Source organism: Coregonus lavaretus (genome assembly GCF_964263955.1).
Source record: "Coregonus lavaretus genome assembly, contig: HAP1_SCAFFOLD_1294, whole genome shotgun sequence".
Taxonomy (NCBI): Eukaryota; Metazoa; Chordata; class Actinopteri; order Salmoniformes; family Salmonidae; genus Coregonus; species Coregonus lavaretus.
The window spans coordinates 61,478-73,518 of NW_028160574.1; the positions used below are offsets into that span (position 1 = coordinate 61,478).

General features: G+C 42.1%; 1 protein-coding gene across 2 annotated transcripts in view; it reads right to left on the reverse strand.

Annotated features, from left to right (window-relative positions):
* The window catches only part of LOC311121662 (guanine nucleotide-binding protein subunit alpha-13-like), a 44,465-nt gene that overhangs the window by 12,157 nt on the left and 20,267 nt on the right, over positions 1-12,041 (reverse strand). Inside the window, exons 3-5 of one of the 2 annotated variants that reach the window (XM_084196119.1) lie at positions 4,942-4,992; positions 4,647-4,847; positions 4,430-4,564 (exon numbers count right to left, since the gene is read on the reverse strand). In XM_084196119.1, the coding sequence (XP_084052245.1) occupies positions 4,430-4,564; positions 4,647-4,847; positions 4,942-4,992 (387 nt within the window). Of the gene's footprint in view, positions 1-4,429; positions 4,565-4,646; positions 4,848-4,941; positions 4,993-12,041 lie in introns of those variants that run through there. The other variant, XM_084196118.1, reaches the window with a different exon arrangement.

Below are 12,041 nucleotides of genomic sequence, written 5' to 3' on the forward strand. Positions count from 1 at the left end.
AATACAGTGCAATTATTTCCTGAGAGCTCTTTCCCAACACTGCAGTAGATAATAGAAAATAGAATAAAAACACAGAAGACGTACGATATAAGTTCAAGAAACACGAGAACGCAAGTATATACAGGTCAGTGCCAGTCCCTTATTCAATGTGCAGGGCAGGGTTTCCATCAGGTAAATTTGGCACAGGACAACATAACCGGCAAGATTTTAAAATTTACTGGACATTTGAGAAATCTACCGGACATCGGTCTGCATCCAGATCGGCGTCCACCCACGGTGCTCAAAATCACATTTAGATGATTTTAATTCATTTTAACAGAATATAAATTAGCCTGTAAAGTTGTATTACAATCAAGTAGAATGATGTTCTTATACCAACATGACAGGTTTTATTGAAAAGCAAAACATTGTCTGTTGCATATCTTCATCCCTGCTATAAATTATAAATTAACATTATTTTAAAAAAAAAGAACAAGTTGCCTACACAGTAATAAAAACAACTTCAAAATATAACATTTGTATAATATATTTTGCGAACGACCTGTCCTATAGGCCATTTGTATGAACACTTTAATTAATAACAAAATACAGCTGTTTTCAAATACAATCTAGGCCTCTAATTTAATTTAGCCTAGGCATGAACATTTTAATTAGGATTAATAAATAACAAAACATGGCTGTCTACAACACCAGGGCCGGCCCTCCCCACTCCCGCTGCAAATCAGCACCACAGCAGTGGAACGAGGCCACTCTAGGCAGCCACAAAATGAATAAATTATAAAAACTCATATGTAAATAAAACGAAATTCGTTAAGACTGGTTCATTGAGAGAAAGCTCATTTTACAATGCTCCTGTGAAACGAGGCCCACGCCATGCATTTCTGAAAGCACTTGTTTCCAAAGCTAAAATGATACTCTTTTTACAGTGCTAATGGATGATGTTAATAAATGTTGTTTATTGTAATTTGAACTATCGTGGGGTCGTAACTTGTGTCATGTGTGATATACGTGGTTTATTGATAACAACTCTGTTTCCTACTATAGGCAGTTGGCTGCCTAGTGATTGCAACATTTTAACTCTCTGATTTGAATAGTTGGCAACGATGTTTCGTTTCCAAGTGCTACTAAATAAGCTCAACTGATACACACCATTACTCTACTCTATCAATCCATTCCAAATCTTTATACTATACATGACACAGGGGTGGCATATTATGATCTTGCCTAGGGCGGCAGCAGAACTGCTAGGAACAGGCCCGACGAACACAATTTGCCTCCAATTTACTAGCGTTTGTGGCGGACCTCGGCCTGCTCAAAGTGAGCCGCTGCTGTTGGGAAGTCAAAACTGTCCAACTCCTTGGAGAAGCTTGCAATGCGCATCAGCCTCGTACTTTGTCCTCAAGAAGGTGCGATCTTGAGGCCGTCTTTACTCTGTTTTGGAGAAAGAATCCCCTCTCGGCGGGCACACTGAAAATGGGGATAATCAACACAATCTTCGCCAATTTTGAGTAGATAAACACCCGACACTAATGTCCCAGCAGCTTGAGGATTTATTACCCTATGAAGTATATTTGCCTTTGAAGTTGGACCACATCGACTGGTATTTCCATCAATGAATAAAAAGTATTATTTTGCAATGGAATTATTTTTTTTCTGACAATTTGGCCTGCAACAATTGTATTTATTATTTTGGCCAAAAGCCGGCATTTACCGGCTAACGGAAACCCTGGTGAAGGGGAACTGGAGTGGTTGAGGTGGGTTTATACATAAACAGTGACTGGTAGAAAGCTATAGATGTAAACAGGGCTGAAAAGTGACTGATAGCAGGAATATATAAATACATATGGTAATATACTAATGGAAATATATACATGTAAACAGGAGTAATAGTGACCAGTAGCGGGATAAATAGATACTAAATGGTAATGGCAAATAATAATCAATGAACAGCAGTGTAAATGGTAGTAAAAAATGTAATCAATAATAATTTTATCAGCAGCGTAGGTGCGAGCATGTGGGTGTAAGTGTGTGGCGTCAGTAATGAGTGTGTGAGTGAGGGTGTATGTGTGTAGACAACATGGAACGTCAGTAGAATCCAGGGCTGTCCCCGACTAAAAAAACATATTGGTCGACTGAAAGTAATCTGTTCTTTTAAATGTGTATTTTTCCATATATAGACACATCAGCTGTATGCATTGAGCTTGTCTGATGCTTTAAGCTTACTGTTTGATGACACAAATGACTCAAACGGGAGCCAGAGATCTAGATAACCAGAAGAAAAAACCTGACCCAACCATTCTCCTCCCTCTCCTGCTGGCTTTCGCAGATTCTGCCATTACTCTCCTGAAGTTGCCGGTAATAGGCTACAGGAGGAGTCGGCAACCTTTCTCATGTGAAATGCCAATTTATCTTACCATTTCTACCAATCTGCGTGCCAGTTATGGTTTTCATATGCACATTTTCGTGGAAAAGTTTAATTTAATTTATATAATAACGTCTTTATATCTCAAAATCATTGTCATGTGGTCAATCAACATTCTATCCAAACCTAAAAAGTAACTTCTATTGCCATTGCCAACTATGTAAAAATAGCCTACATAAAGCCAACAAATAAAAACATTGCAGCCTGCAGGTAGACAATATCCTGATAAAAATAAATATCCTATAAAGCACATTGGCTAAGCATGGCCTGTTTGCAACGAACTTGAAACATTGTATCAACTATTAACTTGGGTCTGCCAGAAGCTTGTGCTAGTGAACTTGCAACATTGTATAAAATATTCTGGGCCCTCAGAGTTTCCAGTGCCAGTAAGCTCAGGACGGACACAGCTCTAGGCTATTTGGGCAAGGGATAAGATGCAGTGCTTGACTTGGGCAGGAGCTCACCGGAGTGGACTACTGACACCTCAAATGTTCTACTGCTTGAGCTCCTGTTCCTCTTATAGAATATTAGCTCAAAAGTAGTGTGGAGCTCCTGCACTTAAATATAAACAGTACCAGCACCCAAAATGAGTACCGGAACCTATTTCAGTCCAAGTCAAGCACTGATATGAAGTAATCAGGTAGGCCTATTTTATGACATTTCCACTGGATTAGAGCATGACATTTTTCCCTTTCACGCCGAGTGGTTATCGAAAGGGAGACAGCTGGAAAGATTTTTCAAATACATTGAGGAACTTTTGTCATTCTCAATGGATGTAAAAACAGACTTTGTTTGCGTGCTGTTTGAGGTGAAGAAAACATTACTTTGAGAAGCTCCACAGGTCATTAGTGTTTGTGCGTTAAGCCAATCAGAAATACTATCAGATCCCCAAATGGGCACATTTATATGCCTCCATTAGCGTTCAGGCCAGGTAGCCTATAGGCCTACTTCAAAGCGGAATCAGGTGTGCGTCCTTGCTCAACATTGACAGGAGCGCTCCAAACAAAAGACAATGACTAAATTGAATAAATGGAATGAAATAAACCAAAACTTGTTTCTCACAAGTGTTGCATAGGTTGTGCACTCTGCAAACAATGCGTCCACTCCGACAATGAGAACGGTAAAAGGAATCATAGTATATTGAATGCATTAACAGAAATTCCCATAACCAAACAAACATTGTAGGTTAGAATTGAGAGGAATTAATGTTAAATGTACTACTGGTGATATATGTAATGGGGAATTGATATCCACTAACAACCAAACGCAAACAATTCACACAATTACGTTATGAAACAAAGAATGTGCACAAATTGACGGGAGAGAGCGCATTCTGGAGAGAGAAGTGCATTGTGCATCTGGGCGCTGCATGGTTAATCCGGCCTCCGCATCGGCCATGCAGCATTTCCAGTGATATGGCCTCTGCAGAAGTCAGGGCATTCATACTTCTTGCGCTTCGCGGAGCAGTGCAGAACTGTTGTGAAGGAAATTGTCAAGGAAGTGAGTTTGTGTTCATACAGAATGTACCGCCCCCACCTACCGTCAACCAATCATGTCAATGCGGAGCTATACAGAGGCCTCGGCATTGTTACAACTTTTTGGAGGCGCATGGCGATGTGGTATGGAGCTCGATTTGGCCTCTGCGTGCCTCCGAAGGCTACACAATTGCGTCACATCCGCCATATGGAGCCACCGACCACATTTACAAATCAAGCATAAATTGGCTTTTAGTCTAGGCCTCCGCAATGGATTAGTTCACTGAGATGGGCGCATATATTTTTTGCTACTGCTTGACTAAAAAAAATCTTAGTCAACCAACTGCCTATCGACCAAACAATCGACCAGCTGACTAATTGGGGTCAGCCCTAGTATAATCTGAAGGTTGGTGTGACTTCAATTATAATACTTGGCATCAGTACATTTATCTCTGAAAAGCGAATAGAGCTTATTTTCTTGAGTGTGAACCCTGCTCCCTAGAGTGTTTGTTGGGATTGCGATGTTACTGACCTTCTCCTCTAGGAGGTCAGTCTTGTTGAGGAAGAGAATGATGGAGACGGCGAGGAAGACTCGGTTGTTGACTATCGTCTCAAAGATGTCCAATGACTCTCTCAGACGGTTGGTCTGTCTGTCCTCCATCAAGACCTTGAAAGAATAAATACAAATAAATTAGGGAGAGTGTGTGAGAGAGAGAAACAGAGGGAGTGTGTGTCCACTGTGTGTGTACCTGGTCATACTCAGAAGAAGACACTAGGAACAGTATGGAGGTAACAGAGTCAAAACACTCGAACCACCGTCGTCTCTCTGAGCGCTGTCCTCCCACGTCCACCATCTTGAAGGGAACGCTCTTGATCTCAAAGTCGTACTCATGGATGCCCTTAGTGGGCTTACGGGCTAGCAGGATGTCCTGCTGGGAAGGGATGTAGCTCTGGAGGAGAGAGAAAGAGGGATGAGTGGAGGACATGAGAGGGGGATGGAGAGCGATGGAGGTAGATTGATTGAGGGAAAGAGAGGAAACCTACCTGATCCCCCAGCATCTCCACATTGTCCAAGAAATACTTCACAGACTCGCCCTAAGAGAGAGGAGACATTTGTTTTAGCTTCATGGACAATCATACTAGCCTAAAAATGTTGCACCTGAGTGAGTGTGTAAGGGTAGTGCATCCATGGATCTCCCTGTGAGTGAGTGTGTAAGGGTAGTGCATCCATGGATCTCCCTGTGAGTGAGTGTGTAAGGGTAGTGCATCCATGGATCTCCCTGTGAGTGAGTGTGTAAGGGTAGTGCATCCATGGATCTCCCTGTGAGTGAGTGTGTAAGGGTAGTGCATCCATGGATCTCCCTGTGAGTGAGTGTGTAAGGGTAGTGCATCCATGGATCTCCCTGTGAGTGAGTGTGTAAGGGTAGTGCATCCATGGATCTCCCTGTGAGTGAGTGTGTAAGGGTAGTGCATCCATGGATCTCCCTGTGAGTGAGTGTGTAAGGGTAGTGCATCCATGGATCTCCCTGTGAGTGAGTGTGTAAGGGTAGTGCATCCATGGATCTCCCTGTGAGTGAGTGTGTAAGGGTAGTGCATCCATGGATCTCCCTGTGAGTGAGTGTGTAAGGGTAGTGCATCCATGGATCTCCCTGTGAGTGAGTGTGTAAGGGTAGTGCATCCATGGATCTCCCTGTGAGTGAGTGAAGTGAGCATGTATTTGTGTGTATATACAGTACCAGTCAAAGGTTTGGACAAACTATCATTCAAGGGTTTTTCTTTATTTTTACTATTTTCTACATTGTAGAATAATAGTGAAGAAATCAAAACGATTAAATAACACAAAGTGTTATACAAATCAAAATATATATTTTAGATTTTTCAAAGTAGCCACCATTTGCCTTTGCACACGCTTGGCATTCTCTCAACCAGCTTCACCTGGAACATTTTCCAACAGTCTTGAAGGAGTTCCCACATATGCTGAGCACTTGTTGGCTGCTTTTCCTTCACTCTGCGGTCCAACTCATCCCAAACCATCTCAATTGGGTTGAGGTCGGGTGATTGTGGAGGCCAGGTCATCTGATGCAGCACTCCATCACTCTCCTTCTTGGTCAAATAGCCCTTTACACAGCCTGGAGGTGTGTTGGGTCATTGTCCTGTTGAAAAACAAATGATAGTCCCACTAAGCGCAAACCAGATGGGATGGCATATCGCTGCAGAATGCTGTGGTAGCCATGCTTGTTAAGTGTGCCTTGAATTCTAAATAAATCACAGACAGTGTCACCAGCAAAGCACCATCACACCTCCTCCTCCATGCTTCATTGTGGGAACCACACATGCGGAGATTATCTGTTCACCTACAGTCTCACAAAGACACGGTGGGTTGGAAGCAAAAATCTCAAATTTGGACTCATCAGACCAAAGAACAGATTTCCACCTGTCTAATGTCCATTGCTCGTGTTTCTTGGCCCAAGCAAGTCTTTTTCTTATTGGTGTCCTTTAGTAGTGGTTTCTTCGCAGCAATTCGACCACAAAGGCCTGATTCTTACAGTCTCCTCTGAACAGTTGCAGTTGAGATGTGTCTGTTACTTGAACTCTGTGCAGCAATTACAGCCTTGCAGACCTTTGGCATTCTAGTTGTCAATTTGTTGAGGTAATCTGAAGAGATTTCACCCCATGCTTCCTGAAGCACCTCCCACAAGTTGGATTGGCTTGATGGGCACTTCTTACGTACCATACGGTCAAGCTGCTCCCACAACAGCTCAATAGGGTTGAGATCCGGTGACTGTGCTGGCCACTCCATTATAGACAGAATACCAGCTGACTGCTTCTTCCCTAAATAGTTATTGCATAGTTTGGAGCTGTGCTTTGGGTCATTGTCCTGTTGTAGGAGGAAATTGGCTCCAATCAAGCGCCGTCCAAAGGGTATGGCATGGCGTTGCAAAATGGAGTGATAGCCTTCCTTCTTCAAGATCCCTTTTACCCTGTACATATCTCCCACTTTACCACGACCAAAGCAACCCCAGACCATCACATTGCCTCCACCATGCTTGACAGATGGCATCAAGCATTCCTCCAGCATCTTTTCATTTGGTCTGCGTCTCACAAATGTTATTCTTTGTGAACCCAACACCTCAAACTTCGATTCGTCTTCCTCTGTCCAGTGTCTGTGTTCTTTTGCCCATCTTAATCTTTTATTTTTAGTGGCCAGTCTGAGATATGGCTTTTTCTTTGCAACTCTGCTTAGAGGGTCAGCATCCCGGAGTCGCCTCTTCACTGTTGACGTTGAGACTGGGGTTTTGCGGGTACTATTTAATGAAGCTGCCAGTTGAGGACCTGTGAGGCGTCTGTTTCTCAAACTAGACACTAATGTATTTGTCCTCTTGCTCAGTTGTGCACCGGGGCCTCCCACTCCTCTTTCTATTTTGGTTAGAGCCAGTTTGCGCTGTTCTGTGAAGGGAATAGTACACAATGTTGTACGAGATCTTCAGTTTCTAGGCAATTTCTCGCATGGAATAGCCTTCTTTTCTCAGAACAAGAATAGACTGACGAGTTTCAGAAGAAAGTTATGTGTTTCTGGCCATTTTGATCCTGTAATTGAACCCACAATTGCTGATGCTCCAGATACTCAACTAGTCTCAAGAAGGCCAGTTTTATTGCTTCTTTAAATCAGCACACCAGTTTCCAGCTGTGCTAACATAATTGCAAAAGTGTTTTCTAATGATCAATTATCCTTTTAAAATGATAAACTTGGATTAGCAAACACAATGTGCCATTGGAACACAGGACTGATGGTTGCTGATAATGGGCCTCTGTATGCCTACGTAGATATTCCACTATTGTAGCCGTTTCCAGCTACAATATCAATTTCCAACATTAACAATGTCTACACTATTTCTGATCAATTTGATGTTATTTTAATGGACAAAAAAATTGCTTTTCTTTAGAAAACAAGGACATTTCTAAGTGACCCCAAACTTTTGAAATTGTTCTTAAATCAGCATCTCTACATGTATGACAGCCATTCCATTCCAGTGTCTGTTGAATTCCAACACAGGCACACCTCATTCTACTGAATTAGGTACTGATTAGGTGATCACCTGAACCAAATCTTATTTAACGAGAAAAAGTATAAAAACCACTGCTATCCTCTTGCAATAGGACCAGCTGGATGGCAAAAACAGTGTAGTACCTCAAAAGTAATATTAATCAAAAGAGAACTATTGACCATGCCAAAAGAGTTGAAAAGGAAAGTTTTGAGTGAGGAAAATAAGTGTTCAATTCTGGCTTTACTGGCAGAGGGATACAGTGACCGTCAGGTTGCTTCCATCCTTAAAATTTTAAAGACGGCGGTTCATAAGAACAAGGTCATGCAACAGACATTGGGGACAACAAAGCTACAGACCGGCAGAGGGCGAAAACGTCTCTCTACTGACCGCCAACTAATTCGAATGTCACTCAACAACCGTATGATGACATCAAGTGACCTACAAAAAGAATGGCAAACGGCATCTGGGGTGAAGTGCACGGCTAGGACGGTTCGAAACAGGCTCCTAGGGGCAGGGCTGAAGTCGTGCAAAGCTAGAAAAAAAGCCCTTCATCAATGAGAAGCAAAGAAGAGCCAGGCTGAGGTTTGCAAAAGACCATAAGGATTGGACCGTAGAGGACTGGAGTAAGGTCATCTTCTCTGATGAGTCCAATTTTCAGCTTTGCCCAACACCTGGTTGTCTAATGGTTAGACGGAGACCTGGAGAGGCCTACAAGCCACAGTGTCTTGCACCCACTGTGAAATTTGGTGGAGGATCGGTGATGATCTGGGGGTGCTTCCGCAAGGCTGGAATCGGGCAGATTTGTCATTTGTGTTTTTTCCCACTCTTTTTGTCATCTGGTGGTCAACGCAAGACTGTAAAAACAGTCTGGACCACCCCTCCCTCTCACTCCAGTTAAAGTCACCTCTCCCGGCTCTTACTGACACCTACCCTCGTTCCATTTACTGTCACCAGCATCCTCACCCACTGAGCACCGACCGACACCGGACGTTGAAAAGTAGTTTAAATTGTCAGTCCGACCTGGCCGGACCAAATCATAGACATCTATGTTTCACACGTTTGGACAGTACGGTAGCGTTTTCACGATAACAGAATTTTGACTTCGATACCAGTTTTGGTATCACAATACCGAAACGATACTAATGAATTTAATGAATAGTTGAATTCCAAAACAACACTGCGGCTCATTTCTGAAGCTTCTAGATTGCCCTAGAAGTCTACACACCATACATACACAGGTCTACACAGCAAGCGCATGTAGCCTGGCTACCTTATTACGGCCCCCTTGAGAAGATTTAGACAAATTAAAAGACGGACTCGATCCTCTCAATCAGTATACGACATGAGACACATTTGACAGAAGTACTAAGTAACAAAAATTCTAGTACCGAACCATTTTCAAGTTCTCGTATCGAAAAAGTACAGAAGTTTCGGTGGTCAACGCAAGACTGTAAAAGCAGTCTGGACCACCCCTCCCTCTCACTCTCTCTCCAGTTAATGTCACCTCTCCCGGCTCTTACCGACACCTACCCTCTTTCCATCTACTGTAACAAGCATCCTCACCCACTGTACAGTAGAGTTCAGTAGAGCACATTAGAGCAGAGTACAATATAATGTACTGTATTGAACTGTACTGAACAGATCTACTTTACTGTACTCTACTGCGCTCTGCACTCTACTCTTCTGCACTCTACTGTAATGTCTAAACTTGTGATACCGTAATTCTGTTACCAAACTTTGCATCTGCATAGTTCTTCCAGTAAATGTGTTTGTGAAATGTTCTGTGTTAATTGTTCAAAGTAGTCCTTATACATAGTTGTAAGGTTTGTTAAACTTTGAAATCAATGGTTTTTGTTTGGCATACACTTTAAGTGTAATTCTATTACCGAGAAATTGCCCGTAGGCTAAGGTTACAGAGGGCAGGGGTGAGCATTTCCACTGTACAGACCAGAGAGCTCAAGTGTCTGTCCATACAGGCAGAAAACACACAATGACAAATATACAGACATGCCCTATTCTACTGGAACCTGGAAATCATTTGAAAGATAAGCTACGGGTACTGGAACCTGGAAATCATTTGAAAGATCAGCTACGGGTACAGGCTGCCAAACCAAAAGTGAAACCTAGGCATATGTTTTGTTATATACTGTAACAGATCCTGCCTCCCTTCTTACTATACACACACACACCTCAGACTCTCTGGCATGGTGATATGACTCCTTGGCGTCCTCATGTACATCTGGTTATGTCACTGCTGCATTACTGCTATGTCACTTTTGTGCTAGTGTTTAGTGTTGAATGCAGCCGGGGCAGCAGATGCTGGGTTGACTGAGTGTGTGTGTTCTGTCTGTAAGCAGATCAACATTCCAGCCCGGATCACACTCAATCTCACCAACAAACAGTGTGTTAGTGTATGTTAGTGATGGGGGTAAAATCGATACAGTAGACTATATTATTAGGCCTATTATTAGGGTGTCCAATCAAAAAGGCATATTTTGACCAATGGGTAAAATAACATGCTAATTGTGTAGATACTCCTCTAAGAACACCAATGGTCCAAACCTCATGTTTCTACCATAATCCTTTCAACAGTTATTGGATTTTACCCTTATAGGATGACTAAATCAATGGAGGCAAGAAATCAAAAAAGTGGTCAAGAATCAGGAAAATACAGTGAGCGCCAAAAGTATTGGCATTTTGGATTCTAAACGATACAATGACTATGAGGTTAAAGTGCAGACTGTCAGCTTTAATTTTAGGGTATTTTTCATCCATCAAATCAGTGAACTGTTTAGAAATTACAGCACTTTTTGTACATAGTCCTCCCATTTTAGGGGACCAAAACTATTGGGACAAATTCAGTTATGTGTATTAAAGTGGTCAAAAGTTAAGTATTTGGTCTAATATTCATAGCATGCAATGATTACGTTAAGCTTGTGACTCTACAAACCTGTTGGATGCATTTGCAGTTTGTTTTGGTTGTGCCCAATAGAAATGAATGGTAAATAATGTATTGTGTCATTTTGGGGTCACTTTTATTGTAAGTAACAATATAATATGTTTATATGAATAATGATGAGTGAGAAAGTTAGAGGCATAAATATCATACCTCCCAGAAAATGCTAACTTCCCCTGTTATTGTAATGGTGAGAGGTTAGCACGTCTTGGCGGACGATATTTGTGCGTCTAACTTTCTCACTCATTATTCACGATTCATTCAGGACTACGCACAATGATGGTAGCATCCACAATGTAGAAGTGTTTAGAAACATATTCTATTCTTTTTTACAATAAAAGTGACTCCAAAATGACACAATACATTACTTACTATTCATTTCAATTGGGAACAAAATAATTGAAATCGGCACCCAAGTATCGTGATAATATCGTATTGTGAGGTCCCTGGAAATTCCCAGCCCTAGTGTGTGTGTTTGGAAAGCCCAGGCGTCAAGACAGGAGAGCTGGGGTCTGCACAGGAAACGGACTGATGCACGTTCTTTAGCGTGCGACACACACACCAACCTCACACACACACACACGCAAAGAGAGAGAGAGATTGAGAGATGAGGGAGGAAGCAGTAGCAAGTCAGTTTCACTTTTACTTCAGATCAGCTCTGCTGAGTCTGAATCTGTGTCTGTGTGCGTGTGTCTGTGCATCAGGGTTTCCGTTAGGAAAACGTGGCACCGGACAACGTGACCGGAAGATTTTAATTTACCGGCCATTTGAGAAATTTACCAGACCCATATGCATTGGCTGCATAACCCATTAGGGTGTCCACGCAGAGTGCTCAGAATGACAGAAATAACATTTAGATTATGGTAATGCATCTTAACAGAACATGCAACTCATGTAATGAAGCAGCCAATAAAATGGCATTTTCAAACATTTGCCAACAATTCGCAGGAAAACACCATTCTAAACAGTGCACCAAATAGCAGTTCTATATGTGACCGAGATAAAAATCTGACTGGGATTGTTCCTTTGGCTTCTGGACAATGAAAGAAAGTTGATATGAAAACCAATGGAACAGGAGAGAAATGACATAGTGGTGGGTCTAATAGGGGAAGAAATGTTAAGAAATGTGCCAAAATTATATA